Genomic DNA, 24,222 nt, shown 5'->3' with positions numbered 1-24,222 from the left:
CTGTAACACCAAAATAACATTCAATCTTTTTTTCTTTATTGTGTTTCTTACACTTAAAAATTGTGTTTCCTACTCATTGTACTTTGAATTTAGTATCAGAAGGGTGTTTTTTTTTTATTTATTTTTTTTAGAAACATTTTATAAACCCCCTGGGGGTTTCTTTTCTCCAAGTTTGTATTGTCTTTCTAATCATGTATCAGTTTGTGTGAGTCACAACAATGGCAAACTTTTTCCTCAGCAAAATTGGCATATGGGTTTTTTCTGTTAGTCTGTTGTTTATCTTCTTGCAGCTGAAGTTAAACAAACACAATAAATCCACAAAATGTCATTCATTGGTAATTTTCAGAATGCAATTTTCTTTAAAAAAACATAAAGTACATTGTAAAATATGTTGCTAACATGTGGTGCTGCTTTAAGATCAGTATTTTTAACATATAGTATAGGTTTGCAGCCTTCAATAAAGCAAAATATGAGCCTTAACTATATTAGTGAAATACACTGTTAAAATGGTGGAGGAGTATCAATAACAATTTGTAACAATTTGTAAATTGAACTGTTTTGTTTTGGTTTGCATGAAAATAACGGCACTGAAGATTATTGTATTAAAGCCACAGCTGAAAAGGATGAGGGGCCAAAGCTGCACACACTGTATGCCAGGAGAAGAACAGACCTGTTCTCCACACAGGCAACAGAAAGGTCTTGTTGTTTTGTTTCAGGTGACAATGAATTAAAATGAATAGAAAAACAAATATCAGTTCTGACATTCTTTGCAGAAACTATTTCTGCAAAGAAATATTTTCTTTGCCTATTTTCAATTTGGGGACGTTTTTTTTAATGTTCTTTTGTCGGGTAAAATAAGAAAGCTTTATAATGATGATCAGTAAGTTTCATTCTCAATAAAGTTGAGAAAAGAAACATTTGCTACTAAAAAAAACACCAAAACAACTACACTATTAAAATAGGCAAATTTTGAATGTGGGAGTTTATAGTACAATGAAATAATAAATTTTACTTGATGTGACTCACAGGTTTTCAAAACATATTTTTGTGACAAACATGGGCAACCACTTGAGTCTAAAGACTTAAATAATATGATAAGCTAGTACCCCTGCATGGGGGAAACAAGGACAGTTCCTACCAGCTGTGACGTCCAGCGGCCAGATGTTCTTCAGACAGTGGGTGAGCCATTTATGAGGCTTCATCTACAGGAAGAAACAGCACAATATAAAGGAACATGTCTGGAAAGCGCTTTTAAATATTATATTATCATATTTTCGTTTTATTTATATTATATTACTATTGATGACTACAACATCACTAAGTGTCTGACACAGCAGATTAACATGCAACACGTTACGTCACATTTACTGTCCTTGCTCTGTTCCTGAGTGTCACCGCAGGTTTGCACCTTGTAGGTAAGCCTCAGCATTTGCGCTCATAAATCCATCTGTCGACTGTAGACGTTGACAAAAACTTTCTGTGAAGTTGCTGACTTGTGTTTCTTTTCCTCTCTCAGGTCGCAGTATCGCCTCTTATCGTCCAGTTGTGCGTCTCTCTTGATAAAAACGCCTCCAGGCCTTTCATCTCATGCAGTCTCCTGGCTCCTCTCTGACTTGTGCTCTCTTCCATTTTCTATATTTTAAGTGTAACTTTGATTTGAAGCTTCTGAGGAACAAAGATGCACTTAATTTTGTTTGCCACGCTGTGCAGCAACCGTATCATTAGCCCTGTTTCAGGGTGGTGAACACGGCTAAGCTATCCAAACTGCGACCCGATCAATTAAAAGCATGAACTCTGACCTGAGTTGCTAACTGTTAGCATGCTGTGTAGCCTGTTGGTGTCCGCCTGAGTATAATGCAAACTTTGTTCGTTTGGCGTGCCACATTTACGCACCACAAACACGCACATGCACTCCAGGACAAGTTTACGTTACGTGCGCGCACTCGTCTTTTTGAAAAGGGAGGCGCGTTTTATTGACCCTCCTCTCCCTCGAGGGCGGGACCTCTACTTTAAACAGGTAGCGTTACGATCCACCCCACCGCGACGCATTTTAGTCTTCATAACATTTCTAAAATTAATAAATTGGTCAAAACCAATTAATAAGTTGAAAGATTTTGTCCTGCACAGTTAATATATAATCATGGTATCTCACAGATAAGAACAGGGAAATGTAGACAAATCTCCAAACTGCAATTAAATGTCTCAGCTAAATGTATGGAGTATTAATATTATTATTATTATTATTATTATTATTATTATTATTATTAATCATAATAACCATCCGTTTTGAAGATAATTTACAAAATAACTTGTAAAAGTTGATTTAGGTCTTTTTAACAACATTACATACAATAGCATCACTCACTTTTTCATGCAGTCATCAAATAATTTATTTTTTTAAACATATAAATCAGCATTCAGCAGTAGTGGATAACTGATAAGTAAGTATCCACACATCCCACTGAAGTCATCAAGTCTTTCACATAATAGTGTCTTTCAAAATCATGTTAGTCAGAATCAGGTCTTGTACCGTATATCAAAACCACACAAGGCTTAGGACTGCTGTAAGATATCCATGCAACACAATTCATTTCTTAAACTCACATTTTACAACGTCCGTCATCACAGGGGTTACAGAAAGTTCATATAAATAAATATGATGATATCAAGTATGAGTTTATATGTTACTTAGATTATGTAGTATACAGTTTTAATTGCCACTTTCATTCAGGACTGTCTTCAGCGACATTTAGCCACATGCCCGGAAAGATGGTGAGAGCGAGCGAACCTGCGCAGACAGTTTGGGCAAGAGTATGGCTTTTCCCCAGTGTGCGTTAACATGTGGGTCTTCAAGTGCCCCGACAAGCGAAAGCTTTTCCCACACTCTTGACACGTGTATGGACGCAGGTCAGTGTGACTCCTCCTGTGTTTGCCCAGATCTCCAGAGGAAGTGTACCGGCGGTGGCACTCTGGACACTCAAAGGGTTTTTCCCCAGAGTGTATCCTCTTGTGTTTCACTAGGTCTCCAGACTGAGTGAAACTTTTGTCACATTCATTGCATTTGTAGGGTCTTTCACCAGTGTGGGTGCGTTGGTGATTTCGGAGATGTGAAAGGCGAATGAACCTATTGCCGCAGACGGTGCAGTGGTAAGGCCTTTCTCCAGTGTGTGTCCGTAAGTGTATCTTTAAAGCTCCGAGATCTCCAATCTTCAACCCGCAGTCCCCGCACTGGTGAGCTTTCTCATTGGTGTGAAGTTTGGTGTGAACCCTCAGATTTCTCTTAGTGTTAAAATTCTTCCCGCACACATTACAGTGGAAGGGTTTCTCATTTGAATGTGTCCTCAGATGAAGATCCAGACTCGACTTGAATCCAAACTCCTTTCCGCACTCAGAGCAGGAATATTCCTTCTTGCCGGAGTGTGTAGTTAAATGGCACTTGAGGTGGTGTGATCTCAAAAAGGCCTTTCCACACACCTGACACTTGTATGGCTTCTCTCCTGTGTGTATTTTCATGTGGTACCGCCAACCGCTGCGCTCCACAAACCTCTTGCCGCAATCCTTGCAGACAAAAGGCCGGTCACCTGTGTGTGTGCGCATGTGATCCTCCAGGCTTTGAGGTGTGCGCACCTTCTTGCCACATTCTGGACACTGCACACCAGTGTCTAAGCAGATGGGTGTATCTTCGGGTTCTGCACTATCAGGCTCATGACACAAATGAGGTCCTTGACCCCAGGTAGCTTTGAAGTTCTTCCCACAATCAGCGCAACTGAGGTGTCCTCCTCTAGTAACCACAGACATGTTGTGCCAGCGCTGGCAGTGGTTCTTCAGATTCTTCAGGTACTGGAAGCTCCGTGCACAGGTTGGGCAGGGGTGAAGCCTACGGGGAGGGGCAGAAGGGTGGACTTCACGAATATGGACCCTAAGGTGTACTTTAGAGGTGAAGGTGCTGCTGCAGACAGTGCAGGTGTACTTAGGGATGAGGTTTAGTGTGCTTGAGAGGCACATTTTAAGTTTAGCAAGATACTCTTTCTGATGGACCCACTTGACATGCTTCTCCAGGAAGTCCAAGTCAGTAAAGGAGACATCACAGTGAGGACAGGGAAAAAAGTCAGTTGATGGCTCTGCATGAGAGGAAGACAAAAAGATATGATTACACTCTTCATACCTATAGGATAAAGAGCCTATCACTGCAAAGGTAATGGTGCAAAAGTTTGCTGGGTGTCTTTAGAGGAGTGGACCGGATCCTACACGATGATCAGATCTGCATCCATAGCAACAGAACTGAATATTCATCACAGCCCTGACAAAGATGTAAGGCTGATGTCTGAGGGTTATAAAAGATAATAATACAAACATACTGATTTAATGCTGGAGAGCTTAAAATGATGTGTGTTTATGTCAAATTTTACTGTTGTTGCTACAATAAGAACACAAAGAACAGAAAGAAATCAAATCAGAGAAGACAAACAGAGTTGCTAATACCTGCGCACATCTCGTCATCTTCAAACTCTTGTTGGAATTCGCCCTCCTCCTCCTCCTCCTCCTCTTCCTCCTGCTCTGCCTCCTCCTCACTGTCTCCCTCCTCTTTGATCCATGACTCGGACTCCTCCTTGACATCAGCTTCTGTGAACTCATATTCTGGCTGATGGTCAGAGTCACACTCGCCCTTCACGTGTCCGTGTGGCAGCTGATCATCTGTCACAGTGTCGGGCGTGGTGTCCGAACAGCTCCACGTGTCTCCGCTGTGCTCCTCACTGATCTCCAGTACATGCGGTTCCTCCTTTATGAGGATGTTGAGACCTTCTTCATTAGTGTCCGCTTCACTCTCCGGCTCTGATTCATATTCTGTTTTCACATCGATGGTCTCATACTGCTTCTCTTCTTCTTTTTCTTCCTTCTTGGCTGATTTCATCTTCATGTTGTCACCATTAGTGGACAAGGGGGTGAATATATAAGAAAACATTTACATAAAGGCGGCGTCAGAAACACACAACATAAACATTAGTGTAGTCTATTTTGGCTAACGTTAGCGTCATAGCTCAGCTGCTCTATGCAGCATTAGCCTAGCAGCAGTGCTAATCTACCGCAGCTTTCTCACAGCTATGCAGATGTCAATATTCCGCTGTTGTCAGCTATAAAGGACAGACTTACAGCAGCAGATCAGGCGATCCAGCAGAAGCTGTCCTTTTTTATATTTATATTTAAGCTAACGTTTACTGGCTGGCTACATTAGTGTGTATCGATGATAACAGGAAGGAGAGCTGCACATACTTCCTCTGGTTTTGGCCAACCAGCACCGATCAGTGATTTAACTCTGTTAAAGTGACAGCCACAAAAAAAATGCCAGACTTCATCCCAAACTTTTTTTCCTTCCTCTGAAAAAGTGAAATCAGACAAAGTGCAGCAGGATATTCACACTTCTAAACATGTATGTACATTATGTACATTAAAAGTTTATTTAGAAACAAGTGTTTCTAAATAACATCAATAAACAACAAAACACGTGCGATCATGTTCCACTGACTTTATTTGAACTCATTCAGGACATAGAATCTTCACGCAGTCTTCTGTACAACACTGTTCCCTTCTTTAAAAACAATGAAACACAACAAAATTTATGTACAACATAAAGCATGTTAAAAGAAACATATACACAGATTGATGATAAAAAGCTGTATTAATGCTTATTTGTGGAGGGTTGCTATAAATAGAGACAGTATTTGTCTAAGATTTGTGTAACTGTGTTGCAGTTCATGAAAAAAACATGTTTTTATTGGATTAGAAGCAAATAGCACCATTCTGAGATCATCTATGACAATGTGTGCTATCTGAGGCTGGACAACACTGACTTCTTATATTTCACATGAATAATGGGGCTCATTGGCTCCATGCAGTGCAAAAAAAACAAAAACAAAGAGAATACAAAAACACAACATAAACCAGTGAATTCAGTCTAATAATCCTGTAGTGAAATCTCTCACCAGGAGAACTTTCTAGTGTTACCCTCTCCACTGTGTCACTGTATTTTTAGAGTAACATTTTCCCCAACCATCTTTAATGAAACTGTAGCTATGGTTGGTGAATACAATCATCTAAAACAGGCAAGCTGCCTGAAAGAGCCAGCAAAACTAGCCAAACACCGACACACATTTCATGTGAACATAATGCTCAAGGACACATCATTTCTTCATTTTTATGGACGAGTTCTGCTCTTATTAAATTATTAGTGTCAGGAACCGAAGAAACAAAATTTTAAATTTTCTCATCCTCCAGGATCTGCACCACACACACACACACACACACATCAAGTGTAAGCCAGTTGACTCACAAACAAGGCAAAAAGTGAAGTCAGATGAGCAGAAATACAAATAATGTAACAGAACAGGTGAGTGAATATGCAAAAACATACTCTATCAACATAAACATGTAGCATACAAGCCGGTCATATATTGAGTTACAATTATAAATCACTCATATCGACTATGATATAAAAATCATCTCACAAGCAACTTTTGACTTTTTTTTTTCCTGCACTAGGCTGACAATCAATTTCTTGCACATTATGCTGAACCAATTTAAGTCTTTTGTTCTCAATGGCAATTTTGATTGTCACTTTTTGGGGTATAAAGCACATGTTGGTTCCAAAGCGAGCAGATGTATTATTGTCAAACTTCTGTTGGTCACTGAGAAGAATTTTTAACAAGAGTCCAGCTTCAGTCTTAATAGACTGACTGTCGAGTGCTCATACATGTTTAGTGATCATAGACCAGATGTGACATTGTTTTGTTGATACGTGTAGCAGTTGTAGTGCATTCTAGAGACAGCTGGCTTGGTCATGTGAAAGCACTGAAGTATAGTATAGCAATACATAATACAATAAAGACACTTATTCATTAATTATACAGTGTATGTACATCTCTGTTCAAAATGCTCAGGTTAACGGATTCTTTCTTTTGGACTTTGCCTTACAGCCATGTTTCTTTCAAAAGATTAATTTATAATATACCATACTCGTTACAGACTTATTCCATCTCTCTGATCTGTTTCTTTATATCTTTTACTAGTGTCCTTACATAGCCATAGTGGTCAGGTGCTGATGCCCTAGTAGCCCCTTGCGCCCTGCGCCTGCACCTGGATGTCCCCCTCCATTGCCATGGCCACAGTACTCCTGCAGGTTCTGACGCAAAGTAACTAGTGCAGACCCCAAACAGGCACGATTTGGAGCCAAGACACCCCCAGGCAGCTGGAAAAGGACAGTGGCCACCCCAGCCATGCCATCATCAGTGGGCTCTAGTGTGATGGGCCCTACCTTAAAGGAAGAATAGGAAAAGCCCATTAGCTGAGAGAGGAATGGGTCGGAGCGGCAAAAGTGCTGGTAGCCACTGTATGTAGACGGATGGTGATGATGGGAGGTTTGGGTGCCAGCTGTGGTGCTGGCATAGTGATGGGTGTTCAAGTAGTGCAGTGGCAGATGTTGGCCACTATTGCCCCCTCCACCCAGGGTGAGGTGATGGTGGTGGTGGGCTGTGGGTCCGGAGCTTGGGTCATGTTTATAGGTGACAGCTCCTGCTCGTCCCCTCTGCCCGACCACCACTCCACCCAGTTTGCCCGTGCGGGCGTGAGCAAGCGATACGGTGCTGCCCCCGACACCTCCACCAGCTGAAGGCAGGTAGATGAGCTGAGGCTCCTCTGGCTCAAGGTATATGGTGAGTTTAGCAAAGGGTCTTGATGCCATTTTGGTCATCTCTTGTATATGGCGGCGCTGCTCCCGACGGAAGTCCAGGAACTGCTTAACTTTCCACAAGAGCACGCAGACGGACAGGAAGAGGAAAAAGCAGGAGAAGAAAACTGAGAAAAAGACAAAAAGGTCAATGTGGGCTTGGTCCTGTCGCAGAAACAGGAGGCCCTGGGACTCTCCCTCTTTTACAGCAGTTCCCACTCCTCTCAGTGCAATGTAAAAGCGACTAGATTTCAGGGAGTGCACCTCATGGGGGAAGGTGATAACCACGCGATCTCGAACACCTCGGACAATCAGGACTGTCTGAGGTTTCCACACAGTTATGTAGGTGATGAGTCCTTCAGCACGCTCCTCTCTAATTTCTCTCTCTGCCCCTGGGGGTTTAGCTTGCAGCTGCAATGGGTTTTGGGACAGCACAGGACCTCCGATGCTGGATGAGGCATTGGCAAACACTTTGATAGGAGATGGAGGTGAATCCTTATCTACCCCCGTGGCTGTACCTCGAGACACTGACTCATCCTCAATCTTGATGGCGTGAATGCCAGTGTACCGGTCCACATCCACAATGAAGGTATCATGAGAGTTGGACACGTACACCTCCACCTCCCCAAAAGTAACATCAATGGTGACCCGGATGTCCACATTGGTGAACTTCGGCTGGGCAGCAAAGAACACAGTGCGCCCCTTAGGCAGGTTGCGAATGGTGGGATCATGAAAGCAGTTGGTCTGAGATGTGGGGTCAAAGCAGCACTCTGTGTCCACATTGAACTGACGGTAGCACTGACGCCCATTCACTGGTGTACCATTGAAGGAGTCTTTGCATTTGGCACACTAAATGGAAGAGCAAAACAAAAAAATTACCAAAGGATGACAGGTAAAATCATTCTTCGAAAAGAAATTCAATATCACTAATGTGCATACTTGTTGCCTGTAGCAGTCTTTCCGATCACTCTGTGGGCTGCTAAGACACGAGGATGTCTCAGTGTTGTTTTGGCATGGGCAACCTGTACCATCGTGTTCATTACATGTGTCTGCATGGCCGTTACACTGACACCTGTGATAAAAGGAAAAATTCAAGGTTTTGTAGTATTGTGTATTAAGTGTGTCAATCTACTGACAGTTCATCAGCAAACATTACTCACTTCTCACACTTCCCCTGGAGCAGGAAATAGCCACTAAGGCAGCTCTCACACTTGTCCCCCACGCTGTTGTTCTGGCAATTCACACACACAGCATTATCTTCTGTGGGACCCTCAGACACCCAGCTCTGAATCTGATAAAAAGATAAAGATAGAAGCATTACGGAAAAGACGACTGTGGCTGAGATTTTTTAAAAAAATGCCACGTAAGAAAACCACAACAATTTTATATGCTTACACTGTTAGGGTCCAAAGGGAACAAGCGTGGATTTTCAAGGGCCTTGTTGTATTCATCACGGGACAGACACACAGCGCTGTTTCCCTTGCAAAATTCCCGACATGGGTGGCAAGTGCCACCCCCCTTGGCAGAGCCCACAAACAGAGGCTTACACTTTTCACAATGCTTACCCTACAATTAAAGGACAGACAAATTAATATTCACTTCTGAAAATAGACATAAAACAGTGTGTGTGTTGTGTGATATAAGAACTTACTATAGTGTTATTGTGGCACTCAAGACAAACATCTGGTTTGTTGACACTAGCGCAGTTGCTGTGTTTGTTGCAACTGCATTGAGAAGAACAGTTGTCCCCAACAAATCCAAAGTGACACTGGCAAACTCCAGGGGACACACATGTCCCATTCACACAGCCTTGTGCACACACAGGCTCACACTGACCAGAAACACTGTGCAGATAAAAAAAAAAAAACCAAGAAGAGGAGATCTGGGTCAACTCGTTACTTGAATGATCAACACATATTTTTATCTATGCCTGTGTATTACCTGCTGAGTATGTAACCCTGTTTGCAGGTGCAGTGGTATCCCTGGGGCAGGTCATGGCAGTCCTGAGTGCTGTTACAGTGGTGATGCCCGTTGGCACACTCGTCCTCCTCTGGACAGTGGAGGAAAGACCAACTGCTGTTTCTCAGGGGGCAAACGCCCTCACTCACACCTGGGAGACAAAATTGAAGGAACGTGAAATAATCAGTGATAAAAGAGGTAGAAATATAAAGTATTAAAAAACACTGTATTGGTTACATCAAGTTTCTGAACCCAGCAAATGATTACTCACCATCAAGTCCACCTTGCAGGCAGTGTCCAGCTCCATTGCCACCCCGAGTAGCACACCAGCCACACTGAGGCCTGGCGATGCACTGAGAGCACTGTGTGAGCTGAGAGCACTGTGGAGAACAGGAGTCCCCCCCAGAGAGCAATCGACCACACTGGCCTGCTTCACATCGGAGGGGCACAAAAGACGGACTCATGCACTATAGAGAGGAGAGAGAAAGGATTGCTGGATGTGAACATTATTTATTACACCAAAAACAAAAGCACTCTGTAAAGCTTAAGCAACATGGTCTTACCTGCTGCAGGGCCATACTCCACACACAGTGCTGCCATCCCCCATCAGAGCCTCTGGAGCCTAAACAGAGGCTGCAGTTATGAAGACTGTGACAGGGTGGAGGGCACGGGAGTGGAGGAGATGACTCCACCTGCATTGGTGAGACGTTGAGCAGAGCATAGCTGAAACATGTCCAGTCATAAGTTGGGTTCACACTCAGGATGCGCCTCGTCTCGCCTGGTAGGATTATAACAATAATAACAAATCATAATTTTTTCATTTTCTGCTACAGCAAAAGACTTAAATATCTTCAACACCATTGACTGTATACCTGTACGTTTGAACTGTCGTGTCCACATGCACTTTCCAGAAGCAGTACACTTGGGACAGTCAGAAGCCTCACAGCTGGTCTCAGTACAGTTACTGGATAAAAAAATCTCTCTCTGGTTGATTCGACAGTCATGTTCAGATGTACAGCTGACAGAGCTGCTGATACAAGCTCCCTCCGGACAGTTTGTGCACCATTTACATTGTAGAGCAGGCTGTGAAATTTGATAAAGAAATAGTTAACTAGTTGGCTTCAGTGTGAATTACCGGTACTGTGTTTCAGTAGGGTCTTTGTAAATTACCTGTGATGGGCTGGAGAATGTTTTAGGGTGCCTGGCAAGACACTCACTGCAGGTCTTTAGTCTGCGACACTGGTCTGGTTGACGAGGGGTTGGGGAGCAAGGGGACTGGCCGGTGAAGCAGCCCATTCTGATGGAGAAAAAGGTTGCTAAATGTTGGGTGCACTTATTTTGTAGCTGCAGATAACTTCCAGCACAAGAAAAGCTGTTGCGTTCTGCTATTGTGTTACCTTTCAGCAAGGTCCGAAGAAGCACAGGTTCCCCTACACCAGATACAGCTTCCTGTGGTAGTGTTACAGGCCTCTGGTGTGGGTAGCAGGGCACATGGGTCAGATGGCACTGACAGGGTTAGGAGTCTACCTAGTGTGACCCCATTGAAGCCTCCTGACAAGAACAGATGACCTGCCCAACTTGTCATGGCAAGAGACACGGAATGATTTACTGGATCTCCAACAGCTGGGCCTGAAGGAGAAAAGTAGTTAAGTCATGATACGATCAAGTGTAACTTAATCTGCAGCTGGATTTTAAGTTGGTTACCTGGTTGTATCCAGGTGTTACAGTTGATCTGGTACAGAGACACAGAGTTACTGTAGTCCTCTGCCTCTGTCCTTCCACCAACAATGACCATAGTGTCTTTGATCAAGGCGGCAGCGTGGAAGAAACGTGACAGGGGCTACATAACAAAGAGTTGATACAAGAAGAATAGAAACATTATCTTTATGCAGTGGAGGTCAATCCAGTGAAAAGAAGATCAAATTCTTGCCTTGTCAAAATGTAAAAGGGTGTCAATAATTGGATCAGGCTTGCTTCTTACCTTATTACCCTGTGAAGGGACCAGCAGAGACCAGGTAAGGTTGGGATAATACAAACTGTAGAGCTCGCCTGATGGTTCCACTGTCTCTACATGAAAGCGGTAGCCTCCAAAGACATAGATGGCATCGGTCTGCTCATGGTAAACGGCTGAGTGGCCATATAAACCTGAATTATGTACATACAAAGGCAAAGCAGATTTATGTTAAGCATGATGTGAACCGGTTTTGTGCTTGGAGAAATCTGTGAATGAATTAAGATCAGTTGCAATGTGAAAAAGGGCCTTAAGAACCTGTAGGTGGTGTGCCAAGGTGGGGAGCAATAGTCCAGTTGCCAGAATGAGGGCTGAACTCCAGTAAATGGTGGTTGAAGCCATTTTCTGGAGAGTACCCTCCAATCAGTAACACAGAGGAGTCTCGACGTACAGTTAAAGTGTGACCTGCCACAGGGGGGAGCACTGAGCTCTGCAAAGAAATTTGAAGTGACTTTAGTTAGACCTTTATTGTTTTTGCTTACTGTAACAGAATAGTAAAAGCCTAACCTTATGTTCCCTCCAGACTAAACTGCTGAGATTAAGGCTCCAGGTATCCATGGCTACACCGTTAGGAGTGACACCTCCAACCACCAACATGAAGCTGTGACCAGCTGCCCCATGGCTTCCAGAGCCAGACTCATGACTGGTTAGCAGTGCAGTGGCATGATGGTAGCGAGCACTGGGAGTTGAACCTTCTTCCACAGAGCTTGTTAACATTTGGGTCCAACGACGTTCCGACACAGAATATCTAAACCAATCATTGGGAAGTGTGTTATTTTACACACATAGACAAAAAAAATTCAGGTCTAACAGACCTAAACATTTTAAATTTAAGGTCACAACAGGTCTCTTACCTGTAGACATTTCCCAGAATGCCCTCTGACAGAGAAAGTCCTCCATACATCCAGAGGTTGCCGTGTGGTCCAGACACCAGAGTGTGTCCCATCCTGTGGAGGAACCTGTGCGCCTGGTTCTGTGAAGTAGGAGAGTATACAAATTTGTCTGTGTGCTGGGGTGTGTAATTTCTAACCTAATGGGAAAGAAGCTGTTACTTTACGTGTTCCTTACCACTGTCAGCTGTGTGTCCAGGAGTGTTTCCCAAACCAAGCTGTTTGAGTCCCGAGGCACAGAGCAGTCAGAGCCAGCCCAGCTGTCTGAGCACACACACACTCCCAGAGACTACGCAAAGGCAAATAATTCAGTTAGCAAATTATTGTACAAAAAGCAATATTTGGAAAAAAAAACTTGAGACCCTACAGTAAACCCTAGTTTATTGATATACTAAAAACAAATCTGTAAAATTTTTATAAACAATCACAGCTCTTACTGTATTACAGACTCCTCTTCCTTCTGCTATTCCACATTCCTGAGGACACAGAGGTCGGTCACAGTGTGGCCCCCCATATCCCTGAGGGCATTGGCAGAGCCCACCTTGGCACTGGGCTCCACCTGGACAAACAGATCCCTCTTCACCCTCATCAGAGCTCTGCTGACATCGACGCACCCAGAAAGAAGCATTGAAGCCTTGTGGTTTATTTGATGAGACGTTAGCTTCAAAGTAGACTGAGATCACACCTGGTAGAACAAAAAAGGCAATATTGCAGGTGTGACATTTTGCACCACTACCCATCTGCTTACAGTGTAAGTGCTGTGTAACACACCTGAGGTAGCCTCCACTGTTATAGGCTGAGTTCTTGTGGTGCCACAAAATGCTCCAATCAGGTTGTGGTCAGAATGAACAACTCCATTGCCCAGAAAACGAGGAAGGCCATCAAATACATAGACGTATGAGCTCTGCAGTAAAACAGAAAATTTAAGGCCATTCTGTTCATTTACCTGAACATTTATGTGTACAGATCATTCTTACACTTACTTTACAGTGTGTATGGGAGTCTGGGTTCAGAGTAAGGGCTACTGGGGGACAGGGCTGTCTGGGCAGACAATGTGCGAGGTTCTCAGTCACAGACAGGACCCACAAGCAATGAGAAAGTCCTCCTTTTCCCTCTGTGCCACTCCGCCATCCCAAAGAGGAGGAAAGAGGCATGGCGGAGGAGGAGGTGGAAGACAGCAGGACAGAGCGGCCCTGGCACTGGCGGTAACATGTGCCATTGTTCCTAGATGTCAGGACAGGCATGACATGTTGAAATAAAAACACATTTCTAACCTTGCTATAAACAAGGAAAGATTTGCATTAGACTTAAGCTATATAGTGAAGACTTCATTACCTGGGGTCTCCGTAGTAACCTGGCAGGCACGACTCACAGTGCGGTCCTTGAGTGTTGTGGGTGCAGTAGCACTGGCCTGTCTGGTTGTGACAGTACCCTCTGATGGGGTCGCCATGTCCGTTACACTCACAAGGCACGCAGCCGCCACCACCAGCCAGGGCGGATCCAAAGCTACCGGGGCGACAGTGCTCACAGTGAGGCCCTATAGTCCAGTCTGAAAAAAAAAAGAAAGTCATTCAGCATCCCAAAACCATAGTTTCAGGTTCTATAAACTGGAAGTCTGCTTTTACTTTATTAGTGAAGTAATGAGTACATATACAAAAATTCCATCTAACGAAGTCTCACCCTGGCATTCGTCGCAGATCCCTGGAGCTGTAATACAGGTGGAGTGGAAGTTGCAGCCACAGTCGACATCACATTCAACACCACTAAGAACCAGAGTGGCGGGGTCAGACGTCCAGCCCAGGGAACATTCACACTCAAACCGGGGACTGCCACTACACTGACCCTCACGACACTCATTGTAACAACTGCAGGAAGGGGGAAAAAAGTCAAATGTTCAGATTTACAAAAATCTAAAAAAAGGCTAAATGGAAAAGGGAGGGAAAATATAAACAACTTTGTGTCTTAAGGCAAAGACACGTACGTCTGGTTGCAGTGAAGTGTGCCATCCCCTGTGTAACCTCTTTCACAGTGGCACTCATATGAGGTGGGCGTATTGATGCAGGTGGCAAAAGGATGACAGTTGTGGAGTCCTAGTCTGCATTCCTCCACATCTGGACAAGTTGGATAGGACCAGATTGCATCTTGTTCTTCACCGTCCAGTTGGTCTAACTCCATTTCCATTTCCAGAGGTCGAGGTGGGGCAGAGGTCTGTGGCTCAGGGCTGGAGGAACAGGACAAGAAGTCACGCTCTTGCTTGTTTATACTCTATGTACAATCCAGGAATTTACACTGCCTCTAAATTTACATTTTTTTTTTACATTTGCTGAACTGTATTTTGATATTGATTTTATTGTGAAAAAACAGCCGAGTCATCTTACTTTGCAGCCCGGGCTTCAGCCACAGCTACACTGCAGTTGTAAACTGATGAATCATCCATTCCTGCCCAGTCTCCCCTCAGACATCTAAAAAGAGTAAATACAAACATACCAGAATAAAACAATGACCTACAAATCAGCAACTTAATCAGAAACAAAAAGTTAAGTTTGCTATACTTCAGGGGTGTCCAAACTACGGCCCGGTCGGATTTTCTATGGCCCACGGCTTCTATCTTAAAATGTGTTATTTTTGGCCCGCCAGCCAAACAGAGTAAATCATACAAAATCAACAGGCAATTCTTGTTTTTGTTTTTAACTCATTGTGTAACGTTTGCGTCATGATTCTCTGAGCAGAACATTATCACTCTCTGTTGCTGTCTGCATCGTGGTGCGTCACGCGGTGCTGCAGGGCTTGGTTGTTGGTTCCAGCTCTGCAGAGGGCTCCGAAGGTGCACAACACCGGTTCAGCACTTCGACACAATTCACTACGAGACTAAACATGCTTCTGCATACAGCCTGCTATTAGAGAGCGTCTGTACAAGTGAAGTTCTCCAAAACTACAGAGCCCCTCCTTACATGGTAAAAAAAGAAATAAATTGTGGCCACGAATTATGTATAACGTGCGCACGAAATATTGTTATTATTAGTTGTAGTATAGTAGCCCTATTAGAATTCTTGGACGGGGCGCATGGGAGCGGGTTGCCCGGCCAGAGAGCAGCCTCCCCGTGCAGCAATGAGCGCCCCTCTCTGGGGAATGTGCCGGAGTACTGGGGGGCTCCAGGAGCGCAGGGGAGTGGAGCGGAGCGTCCCTCTCCCTGTCCATCGTGTCGCTACCTGCTGCCCGGTGCGGGCAGGAGCGGGCAGCAGGGAGCGATGCTGGAGCCATTAGAGAAGTTTAAGAGACATGATGGAGCGAGAGAGGGACGCTCGTTGCTCCCTGCTGCACGGGGAGGCTGCGTCCTGGTCGGCAGCCTGCTCGGGCCTTTTTACCAGCGGCTGGAAAAAAGCAACTCTCCAGAAATGCGAACATTTGTAAACCATGAATTAGTTTGTGTCGTGTAAGCAGACTGTCTGTGATAAACTGTGATGTTTTACTGGAGCAGCAGAGCAGTCCGTCTTTGCTTGTTAAGGTTCTCTGTTGTTAAACTGTCAGCTGTACAGAGATGCGTCACTTCTCTCAAACTGACTCCGTCATTCAGTACACATCTGTCGTAAGGCACGTCATTACGTTTTTACGTCTCGTTGGCATGCACTGCAAACCTGTGTAAACATTAAATTACAGACCCTTTGAGATCAGCACTAAATGACTCCCACCTGGTCTACCTAACATTTTACTGATGTCTGCTGCTCCTAAACCAGACCTGCCACATATGATCAGATCTCACCTTCACAGTAGAGTCAATAACTTGCCTGTTGCTCTGTTATCACAACCACACAGTTTCTGAATGTTTTAAATTTATGCTGTAAATTCAGAACATTTTCTGATCTGTCATCTGAATGCTACGATGTTATTTTGTTTGCTGTGTAAGATGTAATATATTACAAAACAGCATACACATTTTTTTATTGTTTAAAATAATGACATCGGGACTGTTGGCCCTCAGAGACTTTCACATTATCGAATCTGGCCCTCCCCGAAAAAAGTTTGGCCACCCCTGCTATACTTACTTTCCAATTGTTGGATTGTTGTAGTCACCACACCAGCCACACTGAAACGTTCGCAGGCAGTCTGTGCATGTGTTTAAAGCTGAACACTGCTTACACTGAGGTACTGAGTGAACACTGAAAAGAAAAATCATAAAGCACAATGAATAACATTATAGACTTACAGTTAAATTTTCACTGACAAAATATACATGAACTTTGTTGTTGTGGAGGTGTTTTTAAGTAATTTGAGACTGTAAGCAAGAGAACAAAAAATGTGCTACAAAAAACTTAAAAAGGTCTTGTTTTTACCTGTCGTACCAGTCTCTGCACTCTCCATAGGGGTATTTTGTGAGGTAGGCAGCAAAATAGAAGCAGGCCTGGGCTGACTCACACCATGCACATTGGCTGGAGTTAGAGAGGCACTCACCACAGGTCTTTCTCCTTTGAAAGTAAAACATGAGAGACAATAAGGGTAGGTATTAGGTTCTTGTTGAAACTATGTATGATCTGAATATGTTCATTCAAAAATAAAGTCTTTTAGCTTACTGGTTGCAGACTTTAGGACATCCTCTTGGGTCACGAATTGATCCATCTAGTCTTCCTCGTCGACTACACTGGTAGTCACCTTTCTTGCTAGAGTTTATTTGCCATTCGCAATAAGGGTCCTGCGAGCAAAGGTTTATTTTGCAGAAGTCAACAAAACAGTAGTTTTAATTTGAGCTACATAACACCTGCAACAGCATAGTGACATTCATGGTTAATGCCGAGAGCTGCCCACATTAAAAGTTAAGAAATCATATAAAATAGACAAAGATTTCTTTTTAGTGTATGTGTTTTCAAGATGTTTTCCTAATTTTCTGCTAGTTTGTCTATTTGCATATATTTTCTTAATTCGCAATGCTCCAAGCTCTCCCAGCCTATATATTTATCAGTGCTGTACCTGTGTACAAGCAGAGCAGTCCCTGTATTCTTCACACAAAGTGCAGTGCTGAGGTGCTAACAGCAGATGGCGCTGGCCTTCTACCTTCCCTTCACCCCTTCCCCCCTCAGGGCAGGGTTCGAGGTCTGGGCTGTCTCGGAGCAAGCAGCGAGACAAAGACGGGCACCAGCCACAGGACTGGTCAGAAAGACAGGCTAGACAGGACATGTACCCTGAACAGGAGCCTGAGCGGTAAGGCTCCAAGAACAGGAAGGAGATCTCCTACAAAATCAGCAAAATATAGAGTTATAGTTACGTTTCACAACTCATGTGCAGAAAATGTAAATATTCAATAAAGTCCACCATATTTCAATTTTACTACTTGCCGCTTAAACTTCATGATAGTGTCAGTACTTACACTCCCTCCAGGCAATGTTCTGTTCCAGATCAGAGCCATCTCACTGGTCTGTCCTGAGCCTGAGTTGTTATGGTAGCCCTCAGCCTGGACAAGGTAATGGTTGCCTCTGGTAAGGTTAGAGAACAGTCTGCTCCCATCGGCCCGAGTAAGCAGCTTCAGTTCCTTTTCCTGCTGGGCTGCCCAGCGTCCCACTACCTCCTGATCAGCCAGTGATTTCACAATGGCAATTAAAGAGAGAGAGAAAAAATGTGTCAAAAAGATAAGTAAAATTTTACATTTTCAGCTATTTAATCAAAATGCACATTATGTTTACCAGTTGGCTGGAGTTGGGTCCTGTTGCCATTCGAGCTTCAAAGTGGAGCCTCTGGATGCGAGCCCACATAGAGACTGTCTCTGTGGGAGGGGGTGCAGGTGGAGGCCCCCCCCACAATGGGTGAATGAAGCCCCTGAACTGTAGGGCTACATCCATTTCAGTGGTGGGACTAAGGATGATGGTGGTGCTGCGGAGAATGGACACCTGGGGGGAAGGGGAGAGGATGGAGGATAGTGGAGGATGGATGGAAGTGGAGACACATCAACGCAAGCTCTATTCTATACAAACTGATCCACAAACTTGTTAAACTACTTGAAAAAAAGAAACTGGTCTATGCAAAACACAGAGAAAAGGGAGAAAAAGAAGTGAGTACTTAAGTCAAGATTAAAAAGCAAAAAAAATGAAAATGCACATTAAAAGAGGTCATCCTATCAAGGTAAAAAAAGGGTAAAACTGCAGGGGAGGCAACGTGTCAAAGCAATGTTGGAGGAAGGAAGGAGGAATAAGTATAAAGAAAGAGGGAAGGAGTTACAACCACAACTAAGAATGTTAGCACTTGAGATTTAGACTCCATACCTTGTCAGGCTGGGAGTCGTTGCGGGGGTGCTGGAAGGTGAGCAGGTGCAGTCCCGGGACATAGTTCTCGGTGCGACAGGAGTGGAGGGAGGTTAGGAAAAGGGTACGCTCCCCCCACCAGCCGTACGCCCCTGAGATCTGGTCCACACGGCACGCACTTCGCTCTGTGAGACCGAGAGGGAGAGGTCAGCACACAAAGAACACATCTGACCTCTTCAAAATCTTATAATACAGCAGTGCACCACTGTACTGAAATGAGTGTAATACATGACTCTAGTGTGGCATGTGTTCGAACGAAGTAAAATGATGTGACATCACTGCACCAAAGTAAGTCTGCTATTGGACAGGCAAGTCAAAACACTGTCTGAGTAACCAGTCCAATCTCAGGTGGGATTAGTCAAGTCACTGCACTTCATCTCCGAACACACCCAACATGAGTCTAGACCCTCCCATGTCAACTCCCAACATTTTTTTTTCCAGTGTTGACCCCTCTCGTCACCCTCCTTCCTCCCTCCCTGGGTCTCACCTGACACTGGGAGGCAGGACTCATTCTGAACACACCAGCCAAATTCTCCAGGAGCCCGGGCCAGAGAAGCTGGAGTGCCACTGAACACCAGACAGGACTGGCAGTCAGATAGGAAACGAGCCAGGCCCAAGCAACCAGTGCTGCCACACTGTAACCAGAAAACGAAAATTATTGTAATATAGACTGACAATCAATTATCAAAATAAGGCAAGAAAAATATTAGTTGCCTAATGATAAAAAGAATCATCATACAATTCACACACTGTGTTTAACTTTTACATATCAGCAAAAACCACAAGGCTGTTACCGGGTTTGTGGGCTGGTACTCTCGACAGCGGCCTTCACACCAGCTACACTCTGGATTCTTAAGACACATGCTTTCATCTAGTGCCTCAGCACATACAGCATCCTGATGAGAGAACACACACAGGCGGTTAGTATATAGTTCTGATGTCACCAGATGCTCTTGTGCAAAGTAAATCAGATCTTTTAAGCCCTTTGACTCACCCTGTCACCTTGATCGCTACTGACAAACAGTGGTACTTTGTAAGCAACAAGATCCCCACGTGCAACACCACTGTAACCCCCTGCAACCAGGAGCACTCGTCCCTCCATCACCGCAGCAACATGTGAGTAGCGCCCTCTAACAGCATCACCACCTGTGCACAAGTGACAACCACCAAATTGTAAAACAAAAAAACAAGTCTTAAAAAAACTGTGATGCACCAACATTCTAAAGGAACTCACCGTGTAACCATCTCTCACCAGAAGACACCCACTGGTGACAGCCCAGATGGTAAAAGAAGATTTCTTCATCATAGCACTTTTCTTCTTGGTAGTGAATATGAACATTGCCACCTGGAATAGGCAACAGGATATTAAATACACAGGGCTGCACTGATTAAAACATCCTGTCTGCTACTTGTAGTAATTCTCACCATAGACCACCATGTAATTTCCAATGACTGTAGCCGAGTGGAAAGCTCTCTCTCTGGGGCCAGTTGCTGGGAAACGTGATCGAAAAGATGTCCAAAACCGCCTGTCCACGTGGAACACGTCAGTTTTGTTCACTCTCACACTGAACCTTAGAAAAACATACAACAGACTCACATTTAGTATAAAGATACCCTATTTTATCTCTGCAATAAACAGTAAACAACTGACTATACAGGAAAACACAACAAGCAGACATACACTCCTACACTAACAAATCTGTCTCAATCACAACCACAGCATAAAAAATGTTGAAATAATATGTTGTACCTGGCAGTGGTAGGCCTGTGACCTCCATATACCAGCAGTGTCCTGGATGGGCTGTGAAACACCATGGAGTGACCAGCGGTGGCTGGGGGCTTCCCACCAGTGGGCTGAACCATCTCCCACCGTCCAGAGCCATGCAGGCCAAACCGATAAAGAGAAGAAGAAAACATGTCCTCCTCGGTGCGACCTGAAAATTTTAGGAAAGATTTATTTTAAAGGATGCCAACCCAAAAGAAATTCAAGGTAATAATACAGAATAATACCAAACCCACCTCCAAACACATAGAGATAAGCGTCAACTACAGCTGCTGCATGATTGGCCAGTTTCGGAGCCCCATGTGAAGTGGAAAGGCCAAGCTGCTGCCAGTCATCATTGAGTGGTCGGTACATCCAAACATCACTGGCCAGTGAGCCATTGGCAAGTTCCCCTCCAAAGATGACCATATTGCCCAAATACTCTACCGCTGTGTGGGAATGACGAGCCACCTGACAACACAGAAAGCCAAGGAGCACAGGGAGGAATACAAGAACATGGAAGTGTTATGTATATGTAACTTATGTTTACACACATCACAGGACAGATTACTATTAAACCTTTTACACACTTAAGAGTATTTAGGTTTCTGTCCAAGAACCTGCCCAAGCAGCAGTGGTCATTTGTTCATGCACTCATTCATCCAGATCATGTTATGTCCAAGAGTTTAAATCGAGGCACTGGACTCATGGAGTGGTAAAACATCTTCAGAAAAAAATCAATATGCGCAGTGGCCTCAATATAAACTCTTGGACCTAAGACAACAATGTAAGAACCAGATGTCTTGCTCACATCACTTTTTAATGATCAGCTCAAGGCAGAGTGCTGAGACTAACCAGGCTATTTGTATGTATGGAAACTGTAAATGTAAGAGCCAAAAGAAGCAAGAATGTGTTCATCCACAAGCCACTTACAGGAGAATGACCATAAGACCTGCTATCCCATTGGTTGGATGTGAAATTGTATTTGATCAAGTCACCAAGAGCTCTGTTCAGATCAAATCCTGCAAGAAAGAATGAAAGACATGTAACGTATAAATGTGTTAAAAGGGTATGTGGCTGGGGTATTTTTGAATAAGCGACACTAGTGGAATTTCCCATCATGCCACACTTACCCCCAAACAAGTACATGGCTCCAGTGGAGGACAGATAGACACCAGCAGAACCAGTCCTCGGAGGTGTGTACGGGTTTCCCTCACTAACACGCCACCACTGCCCGGCTCCACTGTCGTCATGGAGACCAAGTTGACAGCTGTGACCCAAGAAGCCTAGGTTGCATAGACAGCGTTCTCCTTTCTGTGACAAAACATACAACGTAAAGAACATTAATGTTTTAATAAATCACATAATTGACTGACTTCATGAGTTATTCTGTGACAGATGAATAACCTTTTCTCCCCCTTATTCTTCCTATTCCCAACTCTTACCTTGTCACACTGGCCATTCGAAGAACAAGCCTGGGAGCAAAGAGGTGTGGTACAAGAAGCTCCTCCCCAACCCTGATGACAGTGGCACTTTGAAGTAGAGGAGTCACAGCGGCCATGACCACCGCATGATCCAGGACACAAAGAGAAGGTGTAGGTTGCATTGAAACCAAGGAGGTTGTAATTTGCGTCACTGAAGAGATGAAGTAGCATCTGGAAAGAGTTAAAAATCACTTTAGTTATGATGCAAATTCTAAGGGAACTGGAGTTTGATATATGATGTCTTTATTGGTTACCTTGCCAGACTTTGCTTCAATGGGTTGAGGCAACGTGTTGCCACTCAGGCTAGCTAGAAGAGGGCTCTGGTAGGAATCACCATCGTACACAAATAGGTAGTCATATGTACACTCTGTGTCCATGAAGGTGAAATTTAAGACAATGCGGTGACTGTTGCTGGGCGCTACAAGATATAAAAAAAACAGCCAATTAACCAATGTGACTGTTGTCAAACTTCTGCCAGCAGACTTGTTTTTTTCTATTATGAAAAAGACACTATTTTAGCACAATATACCTTTGATGAGCCACTCGCAGTTCCCATTGACAGAGTAGTTTCCCGGTCCATCTGTGACATAACCTGGTGGTCCCCTAAACACCTGCCTGTGGCCCTTGCAGTCCCCTGCCTGGCACACAGGTGATTTAGCCATCAACAGAACCACCAGGAGGAAGGAGACGGGGAGGGGGGAGGCCATCGCTGGCACTGCCTGAAGCACAACAAGGAGAAAGGTGGAAGAACAACTTGGTGTCTACCATAAGTAATGGTGATGATGGTAGATGTGCAGTACATAGATGGACCAATCCCAATGATTTATGTACTCAACCAGACAGAGAATCAAACGGGATTATGTCAGCACTATGCATAGGTTCCTAATTGAAATCAAAAGAGTCATGCGGCCTGCTAGTCCAATAAACAATTTGGGGTCGCCCTCACTGTCCTCTTTACAATTTACACATGTTTTTCTTTTGCAAATTGATCTCATCGCAAGATTCCAGTTAAAGTTTATGTGACATTTCAGTAAAATGCAATGCCAATGAAAAGTGTCCAAACACAATGATTACTGAACTGAAGGACTCGGGCAGCCTCTAATGAAAAAAAAATACTGATTCTCATGCAGCTATTAGCCCCCCACAAAAACAAACAGTAGCCCAAAAGTCACCGCTGCACCAACCCCCCAGAACAAATCTGTGTATTTATGGTTTTATTGGCGTGGCGCTATGTACAGTTTAAAAAAGACATCTCAACAAAGCGCTTATATTTGCTGCGTTTCTCAGATGCCGCTAGCTAAACAATAAACCCACTGGAATTAACAACAAGAGCTCTCCGCAGGCTATCACAACAAAGCTAAAGTACAGGGTTGCTAAGCTAAGCTAGCCTACAGAATACCGTTAACTGCCTGGGGCCCGTGGCTACTTAGTTAACATATTTGGTTTATCGTACTTACCAATTCCCGTCTCTTTGGTCGCATGGTAATTTACATCTTCGGTTGCCCTTTTAACGCTAGCTGCCACACAAGCTAACCTATCGATAGTGAGGACAGAAAACTGACAGCTAGCTAAATTAGCTACAAGCGCTAGAATCGGATTCACTGCGGAGGACAGCCACTGATGATTGGGTCCTCTGTTAGCTTCTTCGCTAGCTAGCTAGCAGTAGTGTGTCAACCAAATCCAGATGCGCAATCGTCAGCGGCTGCAGATACTACCGGAATAAATCACTCTTTAGAGTAATTCTTCATTATGTAATCACAAAATCATGTTCCCAAACCTATGGCAGCAGAATTGCAGGAGACACTGCCAACCAGAAACGGAACGTTTTTTCAGCATCAACGCGACTCCTGCGGTCCATGTTGCGGACAGATGCCGTTGTTGTGGTGTTTCTGGCTGGCTAGCAGTAACCGGTGGTTGCCAACACAAAAGACAGCGCTGCGAGTGGCCTGTACCACCACTGCCATCCAGCGGACATAGCAAACATCTGGATCTTAATAACAAAGACACTAATGTTTTTTATTTGTGCAAAATTTTAACGATCGAACGAATAAAGATCCACAATGAACGTAGTTACGTGGGCCTAACTCACAGTACAGCATTTCCAGTGAA

The 24,222-nt window shown here is 44.0% G+C and overlaps 2 protein-coding genes across 3 annotated transcripts; both read right to left on the bottom strand.

Annotated features, from left to right (window-relative positions):
- Window positions 1-2,438: 2,438 nt before the first annotated feature.
- Window positions 2,439-5,286, bottom strand: LOC114449035 (zinc finger protein 2 homolog). 2 transcript variants are annotated; one of them, XM_028426360.1, is made up of 3 exons: window positions 5,152-5,286; window positions 4,483-4,912; window positions 2,440-4,121 (listed from the first exon to the last, which is right to left on the bottom strand). In XM_028426360.1, the coding sequence occupies exons 2-3, from the start codon at window positions 4,910-4,912 to the stop codon at window positions 2,740-2,742; spliced, it is 1,812 nt and encodes a 603-aa protein (XP_028282161.1). In that variant the 5' UTR covers window positions 5,152-5,286; the 3' UTR covers window positions 2,440-2,739. The 2 variants fall into 2 exon arrangements, with proteins under 2 accessions (XP_028282160.1, XP_028282161.1); XM_028426359.1 differs by having other exon boundaries at window positions 2,439-4,121; window positions 4,483-5,245.
- Window positions 5,287-5,509: 223 nt separating this feature from the next.
- megf8 (multiple EGF-like-domains 8) lies at window positions 5,510-24,009 on the bottom strand. The gene is made up of 44 exons (XM_028424991.1): window positions 23,571-24,009; window positions 22,643-22,832; window positions 22,368-22,531; window positions 22,075-22,284; window positions 21,763-21,943; window positions 21,563-21,651; window positions 20,887-21,100; window positions 20,618-20,801; window positions 20,293-20,438; window positions 20,102-20,212; window positions 19,862-20,013; window positions 19,662-19,763; window positions 19,355-19,502; window positions 18,829-18,992; window positions 18,253-18,456; window positions 17,940-18,137; window positions 17,543-17,803; window positions 17,149-17,267; window positions 16,912-17,043; window positions 16,624-16,737; window positions 14,959-15,042; window positions 14,562-14,801; window positions 14,261-14,445; window positions 13,916-14,129; window positions 13,564-13,804; window positions 13,352-13,484; window positions 13,018-13,265; window positions 12,759-12,869; window positions 12,545-12,663; window positions 12,198-12,438; window positions 11,949-12,120; window positions 11,661-11,824; window positions 11,384-11,519; window positions 11,077-11,308; window positions 10,850-10,976; window positions 10,552-10,762; window positions 10,243-10,457; window positions 9,951-10,146; window positions 9,662-9,830; window positions 9,372-9,564; window positions 9,116-9,286; window positions 8,881-9,011; window positions 8,660-8,792; window positions 5,510-8,569 (listed from the first exon to the last, which is right to left on the bottom strand). The coding sequence occupies exons 1-44, from the start codon at window positions 23,592-23,594 to the stop codon at window positions 7,070-7,072; spliced, it is 8,673 nt and encodes a 2,890-aa protein (XP_028280792.1). The 5' UTR covers window positions 23,595-24,009; the 3' UTR covers window positions 5,510-7,069.
- Window positions 24,010-24,222: the final 213 nt, after the last annotated feature.

The sequence above is a fragment of the Parambassis ranga genome, chromosome 16, assembly GCF_900634625.1.
Source record: "Parambassis ranga chromosome 16, fParRan2.1, whole genome shotgun sequence".
In the NCBI taxonomy this organism is placed as follows: domain Eukaryota; kingdom Metazoa; phylum Chordata; class Actinopteri; family Ambassidae; genus Parambassis; species Parambassis ranga.
The sequence above is the reverse complement of the archived record's forward strand: the minus strand, read 5'-3'. Positions and strand labels throughout refer to the sequence as shown.